Genomic DNA, 18447 nt, shown 5'->3' with positions numbered 1-18447 from the left:
GACCTTAGGGTCGATCCAGCATTAATGCCCCATATGAGTCATTCAATGCTGATGTCGATTAGATCAAATCTTTTACCGGCTCTACGTTCATGACGCTTATGTCGTTCCTAACTCTTAGGTCAGTAACACGCGGCCAATGCCAATTCTGAATAGTCAGTGCCATGCACAAGTAAGCAAGATTTTCCAAGCATTTAATATGCAATCAATGTCCACATTTAAACACTCAACATGCCTCAATAATAACCACGCATGTCATATACGGGGTGCAGTTTTCTTACCTCTGGTTCGAGCGAGAATTAATAAAAGAACGACCCTTGAGAACGATCAGTCTTTTAGTCCCTTAGCGGTCACCTAGTCATAACCAAATATGGGATTCCATCAATAAAATGAATAATGAAAAGTTCTCGAACCAAGATCTAACCTCTAGGACGTCGAATCCTACTAAACCAAGTAGTAGGAACGATCCTGAGGCCTAAGGTTTGAGTTCCCATGACAAAAACACATTTTTGGCCTAAAAAGCTCTTAAGGGCCGCGACCCTACTTCCACCATGCCGCGGCTCACCTCTCAAACAGAGGCGTCAGCCTCAATCTTCTGCACCCAATGCCACGACATTGCCTCCCAAGTGCCATGGCATTGCCTCCCAGCAGCCAAAAACCCCTGTTTTCTCCCATTAAAACCTCATTTCCCCCTCTTTCAATCCTTCCAAAAACTTACTCAAACATCTCCAAATCCAAAACCAAGTATTACCACAACACAATCAACATACCAACAGCAAAACCCAAGCAAATTTTCTCAAAAACCTCCATGAATTCCCAACTAACCACATCAAAATCCTTGACTAAAAACCATAAGAAAAACAGAGTATAGCTTAAATTCATGGGTGAATTGTTACTTCAAGTTGGGTTTGTGTCCACTTCAATGGATGAACTAAGTTTATAAACTCCAATCCTTGATTTCCTAGCTTGTTCTTCAAATTAAGGTCAAGAATTCCAAAGGAAAATGAAAGAGAAGGGATGTACGAGAGAAGGGGAGAACTTGCTCTGTTTTGGTAAGCTTCTACAATCTACAAAGCTGATATATAACTTAGGGGTAAAATGACTATTTTGCCCCTAGGTCATTTAAAGGTTTCTAAGGACTCCCAAGGGTAAAACCGTCCTTTCCCACCTATTTCATTAATAATAACTAACACCCTCCAATTCCCGATATTCTCAAATACCAATAATTCATAACTCGTTACCATTTAATTCCCGGTAACGCTCTAATCACCAAAACACCCCAAGACTCACCCCGAGCCCCGAGCTTAAGCCTGTTATGACCAAATCGATAGTTTATAATCAAAGATCGTCTCATGCCGAATAGCTCGAACAAATCCACATTATAATGTGGCCTCAACAATTATTCACAAGCATCCACCAAAATATACAAATTATGCCCTCAACGGGCCAAATTACCAAAATGCCCTTATAATCGAATGTGGACCCCCATGCATGCATTTAACATCAGATTATAACATAAATCACATAAACATGCATATAATCATTTAATGGCATAATAAAACAATTATGGCTCTCCCGGCCTACTAATCCAGCCATTAAACCACATTAGGGATTTTGGGGCATTACAGCAGGTGTCATATGTTAGTTTTGTTTCGTGGCAATGGGTGAAGTCCAATCCAGAAAGGAAATGTATATCATGAGAGTCGCTCAACCTTGTTAAGATCAAAGGGACGTAAACGCCAAAGTTTGATTCATGTAGATTTAAAGGTGTTTTATTATGAATGGAAACCGAAAATAGTTTTGTTTGATCACTTGCATTTAAGATAAATGTTTTATTTTAAATTACGGATACCCGAATGATGCATGTTTTTAACAAAGTCTTATGCCCTAATTAGTCTATCGTTTGGTTTTTAAGCTTTAAAACGATTTGAAATGACTAGTACACTAATGAGGTCTCAGGGTTAGGATTTTGGAGCGTTACACGTATTTCCTTAGCATAGTGAAACATTCCTCCAAGTCGGCCACATGCTTACTGGCAGTCTTTGTAACGTCCCAAGGGGTATTTTGGGTGATTTTATGTATGTTGGGAATTAGTGGAGCGTTATTGGAAGAAATATTTATATTTGGAGGGTTAGTAACTTAATAGAGAATGTAGGGTGTTATTTGAGGTTTAATGGGATTAGTGGCGGAATGATCAATTTGCCCTTGGGGGATGCCTTGAATGGGATTTTAGAGGGAGGGTATAATGGTTATTTGACCAAGGGATTAGGCCAAAATAGGCAGCAACCTTCCTCTCACTTTCAATATTCTCACTCTTCTCCTTGGTCACTTTCAAGAACTCATTCAAGGACACTAAACACAGGAACCAAGTCTAAGCTTGGAGTTTGAGGGGAGTTCCTAGAAGAATTGAGGTATTTGAGAGGGTTAGAAGCTGCCCAAAGCATATCCACGCCATAGATTTTGAAATTCATAGGAGGTATGGATTATTTGCTATGTTTTTCATTTCTTTTTGAGGTATTCTTGGTCAATTTGAGGTTGAGGTAAAATATGAAAGTTTGATGCTTCTAGGGAATTTTTGGTGTTGTTGTTGTTGTTGTTGTTGGTGGTGGTGTAAACGTGATTGGTAGTTGTTCTAACCTTGGGAATGAGTTTGAACTCAAAAATTTGGCTAGGATTCTCGGATTTGGGTAAGTTTCTAAACCTTTGGCTCAAGCTTGTCCAATTTTTGGTGCTTTGTTGTTTTGATAAGTTTGAGTGAGTTTTTGTGGTATATTAATATTGGTATTAGGTTGCTAGGGCTGTATAGGGCATTTTGTGGTTATAAACTTGCTGGAGAGTCTGGTTGGGCGATTTTCTGGGTCTGATATGCCGGGGAATCGCAGAGTTGAGGATTGGGGAAGAACACTATAATTTCTGGGTATTTTTAGGTTTCTGGCTACCTAGCGCGACCACGCTAGGTTGTGGCGCGACCATGCTAGGGTCTCATAACCTTAAGAATTTGTTTCAATTTTGGGCTTCGGAGTTTGTGGCGCGACCACGCTAGTGCCCCAGAAAGCTCAAACTTTATGTAGGTGCGATTGCACCCAGGTGCCCCGAAATATAGTTTTGCTGATTTTAGGATCAGGGCTCGGGGAGTTCGGGAATCCTTTTAATTTTTAAAATTCATCTTTGAGGAAAAAAATTGAAGCATAATCAATCAACACAAGAAATTTATTTTACATGCAAATAAAGCTAAAACAAAATAGTTCAAATAAAATGGTATTAAAGTTACTATTGTATAAGATTTTTTAATTTCTTTAATAGTTAAATAAAAAGAAGCAAAGAGTATTTAAATAAAAAAAGGAAAAAAGAAGTAAAAACATATATTATTTTTTAAAATATTTATTTATATTAATTTTTTGATTGAATTATACAATTGATACCACGTCAGTGCCTAAACTAACAAAACAACATTTTGTTAGCCACGTAAATCAGAAATTAATCATAGTCTCATAATTAGACAAATGTATATAATTTAAGGAGAATTTTTAATAACATACAAAATTTAGGGGCATGAATCACACTAGTTCGGGAAAAGAATCTGTTTATTCTAAAAAAGGGAACTATTTTGTCGTATAGTGAAGAAATTATATCATCACAAAGTCAAAAGTCAACTAAAAAAATTCATTACAATTTTACAAATTTACAAGGAAAGAGTGTAGCATTCGGCTGAGAGTGACCACTAGCACTATTGCAGCAGCAATGGCTCAGTCTATGAGAGGCTTAAACCCTCCCAAAACCCTGAAACCCAATCTCCAACTCCATAACCATCGTGTTCCTTCAAACCCTTTCTTCACTCCGGCCAAACCCATTTCCAGGAAGTTCCCAACCACCTCTCTCTCGGTTATGGCGGTCCGAAATCAACACCAAGACCAGCAGCAACCCTTGTCCCTTGATACGCTGGTTAACAGTTCTCGCAGAGAAGAGCTTTCCGGCGCCATCAGAACCTCCTTGCCGAACTGTTTATCCGAAACCAATTTGCAACTCACGGTTCCTGGCCTCAAATCCAAAACCAGAGGAAAGGTAAACCCTAGTTATACTGATGCTATCAATCGTGCTTTTTGGTCCCAACTCCAGAATCAAGTTCCTTTATTCAATTGCTTTGTTTGGTTTTGAGACAAGTTGGTTGATGAAATTGGTGAATTTAGGTTTCTCTATTTAAGGCAAATTACTTGTTTTCCTTTGAATTTGCAAGAAGTTGAGTTTAATTATTAATGAAATTTTTTTCCTCACCCTTTTATTTTTCCAGGTTAGAGATATTTATGACAATGGTGATTACCTTGTTTTAGTCACTACGGATCGGCAGAGTGCTTTTGACAGAATTCTTGCTTCCATACCATTCAAAGGCCAGGTGGACCCCTTTTTTCCCTTCTATAAGGGAATTTTGATTATTATATTTCGTTGAATTCATTGTTAGAGAAGTTCAAATTCGGGTTAGAAAAGCATACTGAATGAATGGTATTACCCTTTGGCCTTTGCCTCTATTGAAACTGAGCCTTTATGCTTCTCCATTGATGTGTTGTTCTTTGCCTTTTGTATTGTCCCTTTTTCCAATTCGGACCTACATATTGGATGTTCGATTTGCAGGTTCTATATTTTTGTTTATGTAGTTGGTTTTGTGATTTTCAGGTTCTTAACGAAACAAGTTTGTGGTGGTTTGACAACACTCGACACATTACTCCCAATGCCATTGTGTCATCCCCAGATGAAAATGTAACAATTGCAAAAAAATGTTCTGTTTTTCCGGTTGAGTTTGTGGGTATGTTCTTTTGGATTACCTTTTTCATTTCCACTTTGATTGAAAATGTTATGATCTTTTAGTTTTTCCTTCTAATGGTTGGATGAATTTATGAAAAATAGTAGTTTACTAATAATTCATCTTGCAAATTTTCTTTATATCAATTAAGTTTATTGACTTCTTTGTTGTGCTGACATCGAATTAGTAACGAACTATTTAATTGACATTTTCTGTCTGCTAATGTATAGTTAGAGGTTTTGTAACTGGAAGCACTGAGACATCACTATGGACGGTCTATAAGAAAGGTGTTCGCAATTACTGTGGCAATGCACTTTCTGAAGGTAAGATTATCATGCGGTGCTTTCTTATTTTCAGTTCAAATTTTTTTCTGTCTGATGGTCTTTTTATTGCAGGATTGGTAAAAAATCAAAAGCTTCCTCAAAATATCCTCACACCTACAACAAAGGCTGCAGATCATGATGTTCCTGTGACTCCAGATGAGGTTTAATATCTGTTTATTTTCTAATTTTCCCTTTCTTTTTACGATGTATGTCTTCTTTGTTCTTTGGGTTGAGACTTGAGACTATGTCCACATCTATTGGTCGCTAGGAGGGAAGGAAGAAAAGAAAGAAGTCGGAACTGTATATATAGTTGATTTTTATTTATATATTTTTATATGTACACATTGATTGACAACATATAAATATTATTATTATTATTTCTGGGAAATGATATCCATTGGATTCGTGGCTTGTACTCTCAAAGTCTCTCCAGTGCTAGCTCTTTTCCTTTTGGTTGTTGAAATCTACAATGCTAGCTTAGTTGGCTAATGTGATGCATTTGCCTTGCAGATTATTAAAAGTGGACTGATGAGTCAAGATGATTATGAGGAAGCAAGTAGGAAAGCATTGAGCTTGTTTGAATATGGACAAGTATATATTGATCCAAGATGACTTTCCTCTTATTATTATTATTTTTTCAGAAACATTATTTTAATTAGGGTAAATAGTAAATTTTCTCCTAAACTATGGCCTCTATATAGTTTTGCCCCTTTAACTTTTTTTTATGACAAAAATCTCTCATGAACTATAGCAATTATTGAAAATGTGTCGCTTATATTGCATTTCGTTCATTTTTTAAACACTTTGCTCATATAGCATTGATGTTGCGTTAATGTAGCAGGATTCGACATTCCTAACAGACAAATACATACATACATAGTGGTATAATGACAATTTTTGAAAATATGTATGTGCATTTTAAAAACCAATTTTTGTATGTTTAGCGTCAATAAACTCAATTTTGACTAATTTTAGTTAGTTAAATAGACTCTCGTATTGTATCTATGCATGTGATATGTGGTTACATAGCAAACTGTTTAAAAATAAATAAACAGAATGTAACAAAAAGGGCATGTTTGCAATGATTTTTATAGTTCAAGGGAATTTTTGCCACAAAAAATAGTTCAGGGGCAAAACTCTACAAAAGTTATAGTTTAGGAGAAAAATTGTTATTTGTCCTTTTAATAAAGACCAACTTTTCCCAATCCCTATCCTCAACCCTGAAAAAAAAGAGAAGATGAAAAGAAAGAAAGATAGCGCCCTTTGAGGCAGATGGCTTTATAATATGTTTTATGTTGCAGCGTGTGGCTCAGGAGCATGGCTTGATATTAGTTGACACCAAATATGAATTTGGAAAGGGACGTGATGGTTCCACTCTTTTGATCGATGAGGTTTGTGTCTTCTTAAATATATTAATTGCTATCTGTCCTTGTATATTCAATCAAGTAATGATGATTTGATGATGTATTGTATTCTTAAACTGCAATTATAGGTTCATACACCCGATTCAAGCAGATATTGGATTGCACATTCTTATGAAGAATGCTTTCGGAATGGTCTAGAACCTGAAAATGTTGATAAGGTGTATTTCTTGTCATGTCCTGGTTTTTAAATCTGTAGTACTCTAGCTTCTGCATGTATATCTTCTAGCAGACACTTGTTGAGGCATTTCATTCACAAGTTCCATGCGCTTAATCTTCACCGATAGATATTTACCAATTACCAGTAACTTTCTAGTGATCACTTCATAATTTCTATTTATCTCAGGAGTTCTTGAGGCTATGGTTCAAAGATCACTGTGATCCATACAAAGATAAGGTAATTACATTAAGTAAATTTTTATTTTTGGTTCTTTCTGTTCATGAGAAAATTTCAAATCTCACTGAGGTTATCCAATGTGTAGGTCCTCCCTGATGCTCCTGAAGAGCTTGTTTGTGAACTAGCTTGGCGGTATGTCTACTTATTTTGGTCTTGTTAAAGCATGTCTGGTATAGCTCATGTATATTGGAGGCTTTATTTTTCTCCATAATAGTTTCAGAGTTGATTGTCAAAGGATGTCCACTAGGTATTTCCTATCAGTACTTGCATATAAATTTTATATAGTAGGAGAAAAAACTTAAAATTTATAATTTATTTCCCTAAAGAGATCAGGCTTTTCCATGCCATCATAGTTGACATGAACCTGCTGCTGGATATATCTGCCTTTCCATGCCATTATAGGCTTTTCCATGCCATTATCCTTTTACTTTTCATGATCCGACCATTTTGACCTTTGCACATCAAAACATGCAGCTTCTTATTTGTAACAATTTGATGTAGCACTAATGTAATCTTTGGACTTCAGATATATTTTCTTATACGAGACGATAACAAAGTCAGAATTTAAAATGCCATCAACAGAGGTAAAGGTCTTATTGACTGATTTTTTATCATTATCATGACAAACTGTAACATAATCTGGTTTCTTCATTCAGGAGCCCATACATGATCGAATATCTCGAAAAGTTGCACTGGCATTGTCATCTCTCAAGTAACTTAAGCTCATGAAGCGCTAGTTTGCCTGACAAGAAATGGGCATTTGACCAGTGATGCATTGGATCTTCATCTTTTTGTAGGTTTTCCTGGGGAACAACATTTTATTTTCTTCAAGGCCATGCTAGTGTCGTTGAGATGCAGAAACCAAGCCAAGTGGTACTGTGGTTTGTTAGATATTTATACATCTTATCAATAATTTTACATACAATTTAGAACACAATAAATAATTAAAGAATATAGTAAACATATCTGATTCAGCTATGGAGAAAACATGAATTGTTGGTGCAATACTAACCAACTAAGCCTTCCTCCCTAGGACATCTATTTCTTAAGCAGATTATCAGATTACAGAATAGCGATGAGACTATTTATATATATAGAGTTAGGGAGGGGACTTAGCTTATATTAACTTAGTTAGCCTGTACCTCCTCATCAAATGCTTCAGTTAATTAGAAAGCTCACATCAATTCTGTCTTGCAATTCTATATAATAATATCTCATTTCTTAACTAGGTCCTGAGAGTAAGATACATAATCTTCATATGCTTTGAAGCACCACTGATCTTATTATTCTTGGCAAAGAAAACAACAACACTATTATCACAATAGATCAGCATAGGTAAGGAAATAGAGTCAATTGCTCGTATCTCTGTAATCAGATTCTTTAGCCACACAGCTTGCAAGGAAGCCCCATAGCAAGCTACAAACTCAACATACATAGTAGATGAAGTAATCAAAGTCTGTTTTACACTTTTCCAAGAAATAGCTGCGCCAGCCAAAGTGAAAATGTATCCAGAAGTTGACTTTAAATCATCCACAGTACCACTAAAATCAGAATATGAATAACCAATAACTTGGAGATTCTCAACTTGCTTATAAACAAGCATGAAATTCTTGGTTCACTATAAATATCTCAAAACTTTCTTTGCAGGAACCCAAAGATCACGTCCGGGATCAGACAAATATCGTCCAAGAACATTTACCACAAAAGCAATATCAGGTCTAGTGCAAACTTAAGCATACATCAAACTCCCTACCACACTTGCATAAGGGACGTTTGACATTTCTTCTCTCTCTAAGTTGTTCTTAGGACATTGTTGATTACTAAATTTGTCCCCTTTCAGAATAGAGACAGATCGAGTTTACATAGATTCATGTTAAACATTTTTCAGCACCCGATGGATATAAGCTTCTTGAGATAAACCAAGAACTTTTCATTTCCTGGCACGATGAATCTCAATCCCCAAAACAAAAGATGATTCTCCAAGATCTTTCATATCAAAATTTGTAGATAGGAAAAGTTTGGTCTCATTTAGTAGTCCCAAGTCACTACTCGCTAGTAAAATGTCATCCATATAAAGAACAAGAAAAATATAACGACTCCCACTGATCTTCATATAAATGCATTGATTAAACGTGTTCTCTATGAAACCAAATGATGTCACAACTTTATCAAACTTCAAGTACCATTGACGATATGCTTGTTAGAGACCGTAAATAGACCTTTTCAATTTGCAGACCAAGTTCTCCCTTCCACTTTCCTTGAAACCTTCAGGTTGAGACATGTAGACTTGCTCATCCAACTCTGCATTCAGAAAATCAGTCTTTACATCCATTTGATGCAACTCTAAATCAAAATGTGCAACTAAGACTATAATAATCTTGAACGAATCTTTTGTAGAAACAGGTGAGAAGGTTTTAGTGTAATCAATACCTTCTCTTTGAGTAAAGCCCTTTGCCACTAGACGTGCTTTGTATTTTTCAATTTTACCCTTATTATCCTTTTTGGTTTTGAAAATCCATTTACATTCTATTGATTTAAAACCAACAAGTAACTCAACCAATTCCCATACATCATTATTCTCCATGGATTCAATTTCATCTTTCATGGCTTCCATCCATTTAGAAGATTGCTCACTTTAAGAGCTTTGCTATAAGTCACAGGATCAACAACATGACCAATATAATATCCTCCTTCTCCAAGATAAACTTAAAAATCATTAGAAATTGCTGACCCCTTTGCCCTCGGAGATCTTTTTCGAGGAATTATTTCTGGAATTGCTGTTTGTTGTTGAACGCCATCTTGAATGACGTCTTCAGCAGCTGGAACTTCTTCAAAGATAGGAGCCTCCTCCATAATGGGAGCATCAACAACAAGAGTAGGAATAGGATCATTATGAGCATCATCTATTTGTATTATATCATCTCTTGAAAAAGATAAAGGAATGAAAATTTCACCAGATGACTCCCCTATTTCAAGAGATGGAGTAGAAACTTTCTCAACAATATTAAATTTCAGAAATTTGGCAGTCTGAGATTCAACAATTCTAGTGCCGCGAGTAGGACAGTAAAATCTATAACCTTTTGAATGATCTGGATAACTAATGAACAAAATAGCGAACTGTTCTGGGGTCTAACTTTTTCAAGTAGGATCATAAATCTTCACTTCAGCTGGACAACCCCATACACGAAAATGGTTCAAACTAGACTTTCTACCAGTCCATAACTCAAAAGGAGTTTTGGGTATAGATCTACTTGGAACTCGATTCAGGATATAAGTAGCTATCAAAATAGCTTCACCCCATAAGAACTCTGGCATATTAGATCTACTCATCATACTTTCGGTCATATCCATAAGAGTACGATGTCGTCTTTCAGCAACTTCATTTTGTTCAGGAGTACCAGGCATAGTGTATTATGCAATTATACCACCATCCTGTAAGTACTTAGCAAAAGACCCCATATTTTGTCCAGTCTCAGTGTACTTGCCATAATACTCACCTCCATGATTCGAACACACAATCTTGATAACTTTTCCAAATTGTTTCTCAACCTCAGTCCGAAATACTTTGAATTTATCAAGAGCATCTGATTTTTCTTTAATTAAATAAGTAAAACCACATCGAGAAAAGTCATTAATAAAAATGATAAAATATTTCTTCCTACAAAGAGTATAGAATAAGGCCCACTGATATCGGCGTGTATAATATCTAATAGATTCTGACTACGAGTGGCACTTTTCTTACGAGTTTTGATTAACTTCCCTCGAGCACAATCAACACAATTGTCCAAATCAGAAACATCAAGAGGCCTTTAATCAATCTATCAACTCGTTCTTTGGAAATATGAAATAACCGTTTGTGTCACAAGAGTAAAGAATGTTCCTTGATACGAGTTCTCTTAGCCATAGTATTCTCAATATTAAAAGAAGAAACCAAAGGAGCCAAAGATAATTTGTAGAGACCATCAGAATAAAAACAATTTCCAATAACTTTGGAGTCAAACATAATGTCAACTTTATATTTTGCAAAAAGAAACGAATATCTTTGTTTATCCAAAAGCGGAATTGAAACTAAATTTCTCTTAAAAGTAGGAACATAAAAAGTATTGTTCAAAACAAGCTTAAAACTGGTCTATAATTCAAGAATAAAGGTGCCAACGTAACAAACTTCAACTCCAACATCGTTTCTTACTTTAAGTTTTGACTCCCTCTTATTTGGTTTCCTGAGATCCCTTAGCTCCTGCAAGGTAGTAGTAACATGAATTGTGGCACCACTATCCAACCACCAAGAATCAATAGGAACATCAATTAGATTAGATTCAAAACAAACACAAGCTAAACGAGTACCAGATTGTTATTTCTTCTTTTCTAGCCAAATCTTAAATTTGTGACAATCAGTTCTTCTATGACCCATTTTATCACAGAAGAAACACTTAACATTAGCGATCGAGCATTCTCCTTTTCTGTCCATTGTTATGCTCATTTTTATTATCAGTGTTCTTAGAAGTGTTTTTCCTTTGATTTTTGAATCTCCATTTTCCTTTATTTGGCTTGAGGTGAGAAACATAATGAGCTGACTCATTCTTCTAATGTTCAGCTTGTTTTCCTCAGCAACACATTTCAAAATTATGTCATTTATGCTCCATGTTTAATTATAAGTGTTGTAGGCTGTCTTAATGAGACTGAAAGATGCAGGAAAAGCATTGAGAGCATGATGAATAATATAGGAATCAGGTAGTGGAATCTTATGATCTTTTAGCTTTGACTGAACATTGACAATTTTCAGAATGAAGTCTCTTACTTTAGTTTCATCATACTTGATGGTTTGAATATCATCCATAAGAGATCCAGTTTCAGCATTCTCACTAGTGTCATACAATTTTCCCACATTAGTTAAAAACTCTTTGACATTAGTTGTCTCATGTAGACCACTCAAAAGATGTTCAGGAATTGATCTTTTCATAGTTATTAGACTCAGACGATTTGACTTTTCCCATTATGCATGGAGAGTTCTCTAGGAAGTAGTGCTCGCATCAGTAACAGCAACCGGTTGATCTTCACGCATGCATAGGTTCAAGTCCATGATTTCAAAACTAAAATCTACATCTTGTTTCCACTTCTTGTAGTTGGACTCGGTCAGAATTTGAAATGAAACATTGTTGTTCACATAAAAAGAAACTACAATATAAAAGAAAAATGACAAAACTTGATTAAACTATGAGCATATTAAGAAAATTTATAAATAGAGTCAAGATGGTCATCACAAACTCTCCTTTGGGGTGAGAATATAACACACATGATCTATTTCCATGAAGTTAAATAGAAAAAATATATATAAATTAAAAATTTATCCTTTGGGCAAATAAATTCTCAAAGCATATATATTAATTCAAACCAAACAAAATACACATAAAAAATATTACCTTTGGGCAAATAATTTTAAACATGCATTATAATCAATACACTTCATGAAACATTAATTAATATATATAATTATCTCCTTTGGGTAAGTAATTGTACATATCAATTATCCAAGGAAAATATTTTCTTTAAACTGATGAAATTTGGCAATAAAACAATCATTGAAAAATATAATTAAATTACTTTGATGATAATAATTATAATATTTTCAACCAAATTCCCAAAAAAATAAAAAAATATCGCTCATTAAATTTATGAATGATCAAAACAATGTGTCCCACTATAACACATTATTTAGTCATCAAATAATCAAGTTTGACACTTTAGAACAACAAAGAATGTAGGATTTTTTTTATGAAAATTAAAATATTTTGTTTGAGTGGAGAGTATATGAAAAACAAATGTTGTTCCAAATAGTGAGTATGTTCAAATGATCGAACAAATACTAAAATTATTTTTTGAGATTCAAAATTGTGGAAAAAATATTTTAAATCATTTATTAATGTTTTATGACAACGTAAATGAGATTAATTCTATAATAATTATTTTAACATTTTAAAAAATTAAAGAAAAATCACAAAAAATTCATAAACTAAATTCTATTAATATTGGAAAAAAGAAACGTCAAAAAACGACATCGGGAGATGCCGCACGCACCCCACACGCTGCCTGCCGCAAGTGGGCGTCGTCGGAAAAGGTTGTCTTCAACCTCCAGCTTCTGTGAAATGAGTTGTGCGACCCGGTTTGTGACTTGGTCGGGTCCGACGACATTCTGGCCAGAAAAATGTTTTTTTAGCATTTAATGAGGGGTTTTCATCCACGGATCATGAGCAATAGATTTATGGGGTTTATTTCGAGCAAAAACAAGAAATTAAGTGTAAATCTAAGAGATTATATGTGAAAAAAATGTATCAAATATTCGGGTAAAATAATGTGTAAATGGTCGAATCTTTACAAAATTAAAGCATGGTATTTTTTCTACAAACAATAATAAATACATACAATAATTGAATTTGGAAAAATAACCATTAAATTGAGAATTTATGAAAAAATCCTAAAATTTCAAATACAAAATTCTTCATCAATATGTAACGAAATTAATTATATAATATATGAACAAAAAGATAATTTTGAGATAAACAAAGCCCTAATATTTTAGGATCTAACTATAAAAATTTCGACATAAAATAATAACGAATATTATTTAGGATTTATCAATGATTAATCTCAATTTAGGTTAAACAAAAAATATAGGTTCTAAATCGTATACAATTGGCAATCTGATACTACATGTTAGATATTCATACAATATCTTATCAATAATTTTGCATACAACTTAGAACACAATAAACAATTAAAAAATATAGTAAACATACCTATGAAAACGTGAATTGTTAGTGCAATACTAACCAACTACGCTTTCCTTTCTAGGACCTCTATTTCTTAAGCAGATTATCAGATTACAGAATAGCTATGAGACTATTCATATATATAAAGTTGGGGATGAGACTTAGCTTATATTAACCTAGTTGGAATGAGTCTCCTCATCAAATGCTTCAGTTAACTAGAAAGCACACACTTCTGTCTCAACTAGATTACTATAAATGCGCCCATAAACAAGGGATCAAAAACATCAAAATAAATAATGTAAGCCCAAATAAAAGTCTAACATGGTTTACTATAGCTATTAAATGTTGGCACTTTTGACTCTCACTACAATCAAAGGAAAGAATATCTCAATAAAGTGGACTTGTTAGATCTTCTTGCTTGTTCATATGGCTGACTTTAACATCTGTAGCTACTGATGATTTGGAGTCAGTTTCATAAGTGGTAATTATTCTACAATTCTAATCATCAAAGGGGTGGTCCATGCGTATGGATTGCTAGCACTATATGAATTGACTGAAGGCAAAGTTCAAGGTTGTCATTGTAGGGGTTTTATCATTTATTTCTCAAAAATAAGATGAGATTTTTTTCTAAAAACAACAGTTAATAGTGCAAAGTTGTCACTTGCCAGCAGGTTCTTGAACATTCATTTTTTCTTGTCACGTCTTTCTTCATGTTTCCACTCAAGAATTTTCGTCATTCTGAAAAAGAGAGAAATTATATGTACCTTGATTAATCAACCATGTAAGAAGATTGCTATTCTTCTGCTAAATAGAGTCAATTATATGAGAACTAGTGGGAGATGATACAAGTAAAAGAGGGCAAATCATGAAATCAGAAAATGACAACTAGAACTGGCATAGTATAGTCATGGACTCGTATAAGAAACATTTCAGTTATAACACGTAAAAATTCATAAAAGAAACTTAATAGTATCCTAAGATCATTATTCCACACCACATTTTTTTAGAAAAAAAAAACCCCCAAAAAGATAAGCGAAAAAATGTCGTTTGGGCTAAAAATCAAGTTTTCATGATTGTATCGAAAAAATATTGTTTCGGCAAAAAAAAAAACAAGTTTTTATGATTACATCGCAAGAGCATCGAAACACCATCGATTTTGCAATCGAAATTGAATCGATTTTACATCGAAAAAGTATCGTTTTGGTTAAAAATCAAGTTTTATGATTGCATCGCAAGAGCATCGATTTTACATCGAAAAAGCATCTTTTTGGCAAAAAAAAAACTAAGTTTTCATGATTGCATCGCAAGAGCATCGAAACACCATCGATGCAAAATCGATGATGTTTCGATGCTCTTGTGATGCAATCATGAAAACTTGAATTTTGGCCAAAACGATGACTTTTTGATGCAATTTCAACGCTCTTGCAGTGCAATCATGAAACTTGATTTTGGCCAAAAGGATACTTTTTTCGATGCAAAATCGATGGTGTTTCGACGCTCTTGCGATGCAACCATGAACACTTGTTTTTTGGGCAAAACAATGCTTTTTCGATGCAAAATCAATGATGTTTCGATGCTCTTACATTGCAATCATGAAAACTTGTTTTTTTGGGCAAAACGATGTTTTTTCGATGCAAAATCGATGCTTTTGCGATACAATCATGAAACTTGATTTTTGGCCATACTTTTTCGATGCAATTTCGATGGTGTTTTGATGTTTTTGCGATGCAATCATGAAAACTTTTTTTTTTTTTTGCCAAAACGATGATTTTTCGATGTAAAATCGATGTTTTTTTAATGCAAAATCAATGCTTTTTTGATGCAAAATTGACGTTTTTTCGATGCGCAATCATGAAAATTGAAAACTTGTTTTTTGGCCAAAACGATGCTTTTTCGATGCAAAATCGATGCTCTTGCGATACAATCATGAAACTTGATTTTTGGCCAAAATGATACTTTTTCAATGCAATTTCGATAGTGTTTTGATGCTTTTGCGATGTAATCATGAAAACTTGTTTTTTTTTGCCAAAACGATGATTTTTTGATGCAAAATTGATGTTTTTTTTATGCAAAATCAATACTTTTTTTTATGCAAAATTGACGTTTTTTCGATGCAAAATTGAGAGTGTTTCGATGCTTTTACAATGCAAGAAAATTTGATTTTTGGGCAAAACGATGCTTTTTTGATGCATTTTCGATGCTCTGCATTGAAATTTGACGAAAATTTTAGAAGTTCATATTTTTTTCAATCAAATGTCCGTTTAAGATTTTTTTTTTAGTTTTGGTATTTTTTCAAGATCTACAAGATTAGAATGAGAGAGAGAGAGTTAGAGAGTGATGCAATGAGAGACTTTAGAGAGAGAGAGAGATAGTTCAGACTGAGAGAGAAAATGACTGTTTAAATGTTAAGAGTATTTTTGTCTAAAAATTTGAAATTGTCATGTATTTGGGATAGTAACTTATGCTGTGATATTAGAAAATTTCACTAAGTTGTGATAAAATTTCCCTATTTAAATTGGTATTATGTGTGTATATCATCATAAGAGTAACATTTTGGCCATGTGAGAGGTTATAGCAACTCTAAAAATATATATTCTTTATTATTTTACCAACTAAATTTATGGACAATTCTTCTATAGGGGCTTCACTTTAAGCCCTACCGGTAGGGCTCTCAGTGTTTCTCGACCCGTGAATAGTTTTCGGCGCGAATTTTTTTTATGACCATGTATATTGTAGCTATTTAGAGCATCCTACAAATTTTTAGAAAATTTCGAATAGTTTACAGTACCGAAAGCTATGTTCAAACATGTTGTTTTCCACGCGCATAAAAAAAATTAGTCATGCGTGCAACAACATGTTTGAACCTAGTTTTCGGTACTGTAAACCATTCAGAATTTTATGAAAATTTGCAGGATGCTCTAAATAGCTACAATATACACTTTCATAAAAAAAATCGTGCCGAAAACTGTTCACGGATTGTAAACACTGAAAGCCCTACCGGTAGGGCTTAAAAGTGAAGCCCCTATAGGAGAATTCCCCCTAAATTTATACCACAAATAATATATACAAAAAGTTATAAAAATATTAAGGGAAATTTGAGTTTTAATGCAATAAGTGACACTACATTTGAAAAATACCCTATCCCTATAAGACTCTCGTTTTGGTGCTACTAATGACGTTACTACCCAAAATACCCCTGGCATAATTTTCTCAAACTCTCCGTATTCTCTCCCAAAATACATGAACCAAGCAAACTTTGAAATCGATAGGCCTCGATTGAATCCGTAGAACCCAACCTTCATTGTCTTCCACGAACAAGGGCTCCCAAAGGGTCGAACTTGACGATCGGAGAAAGGGAAGGAGAAAACGTCGAGCAAGCCAACCAAATCTTTAGGAAACAACCTCAAAGAAAGCGAAGGTGAAGGATTTCGTTTTTAATCTGCAATATGTGTATGTGCCTAGTTTTTTTTGTTGATTTTTGTTCATAGGATAGATCGGGGCTGGGAATGAAGAAATCTGAGTTTTTTTCGATATGTGTCATGCAACTCGATAGAAATCGATAGGAATCGATAGGACTCGATAGTATAGGATAGGGACTGGATTAGACTGTGCCTCGATAGGCCTCGATAGGAATCGATAGGACTCGATGATACAAGGCTTTGGGAATTTTTAGAACCTACCTCGATAGGAATCGATAGGACTCGATGATACACGGCTTTGGGATTTTTAGGACCAACCTCGATAGGAATCGATAGGACTCGATGATACACGGCTTTGGGATTTTTGGGACCCACCTCGATAGGCCTCGATAGGACTCGATGATACAAGACTCTGGGATTTTTTAGGACATATCTCGATAGGAATCGATAGGCCTCGATAGGAATCGATATTACTAGACTTTGGTTTTTTGGCCTTACCTCGATAAGCCTTGATAGTAACCCGATGATATTATTCTTTGTGATTTTTGGAACCCACCTTGATAGGCATTGATAAGACTCGATAGAACTCGATAGTTTCTGCCTCGATGGGACTCGATAGGCCTCGATAGTAACTGCCTTACCAGATTGTTTTACATTTTTAACATTTTTTTTGTTTTTTTTTCCAGATGCCTGACCTTATTGTGCCATTGGAGAAACACTTTCCTGGCCGTGTCACTTATAGGGGTAGTGCCTACTTGGATACCCTTATAGAGCAGTTTAAGAGGCATGGTCTTATTGAAAGGGCACAGGCATGCCCGTTGGGACAGTTCTTTAAGGCGAAGCCATTTAGTTTTTCTGGGGTTCTGCTGCATCAGCTAATGTTGCATAAGGTAGAAAGTAAGAAGCCTGAAGAGGGTTAGTTCTACCTGGGCAACAGTCTGTGTAGATTTGGTATTGCAGAGTTTGCCCTAGTTACCGGGCTAAATTTTGGGAAATCACAGTCCCCAAATGAATTGAAAGAGCATCTTTCAAGTGATCGGATCATCCAGGAATATTTTAATGGTGATTCGAAGGTTAGTTTTGGTCAGTTGGAAGATGCATTGAAGGCCTCCACAAACCCAGAAGATGCATTTAAGTTGGGTTTGTGCTATTTGATAGAGGGGGTACTGAATGCCCCAGAGAAGACAACAACGATATGGGGAGATTCCCTGAGGATGGTTGAGGATATTGATTACTTTTTCAAGTATCCTTGGGGGAAGTTGTCATTTAAGAAGGTTAGCAAAGGAGTTCAAAAGGACATGAAGAAGCAATTGAAACACTACGAGGAG

At 34.8% G+C, this 18447-nt stretch overlaps 1 protein-coding gene across 1 annotated transcript; it reads left to right on the top strand.

Moving 5' to 3' along the window:
- Positions 1–3679: 3679 nt before the first annotated feature.
- On the top strand, positions 3680–7938 carry LOC133778031 (phosphoribosylaminoimidazole-succinocarboxamide synthase, chloroplastic). The gene is made up of 12 exons (XM_062217840.1): positions 3680–4059; positions 4286–4387; positions 4666–4795; positions 5023–5115; positions 5188–5276; positions 5626–5706; positions 6417–6506; positions 6608–6697; positions 6883–6933; positions 7019–7065; positions 7460–7517; positions 7590–7938. The coding sequence occupies exons 1-12, from the start codon at positions 3739–3741 to the stop codon at positions 7647–7649; spliced, it is 1212 nt and encodes a 403-aa protein (XP_062073824.1). The 5' UTR covers positions 3680–3738; the 3' UTR covers positions 7650–7938.
- Positions 7939–18447: the final 10509 nt, after the last annotated feature.

This window comes from Humulus lupulus, chromosome 5, assembly GCF_963169125.1.
Source record: "Humulus lupulus chromosome 5, drHumLupu1.1, whole genome shotgun sequence".
Classification (NCBI taxonomy): domain Eukaryota; kingdom Viridiplantae; phylum Streptophyta; class Magnoliopsida; order Rosales; family Cannabaceae; genus Humulus; species Humulus lupulus.
The sequence above is the reverse complement of the archived record's forward strand: the minus strand, read 5'-3'. Positions and strand labels throughout refer to the sequence as shown.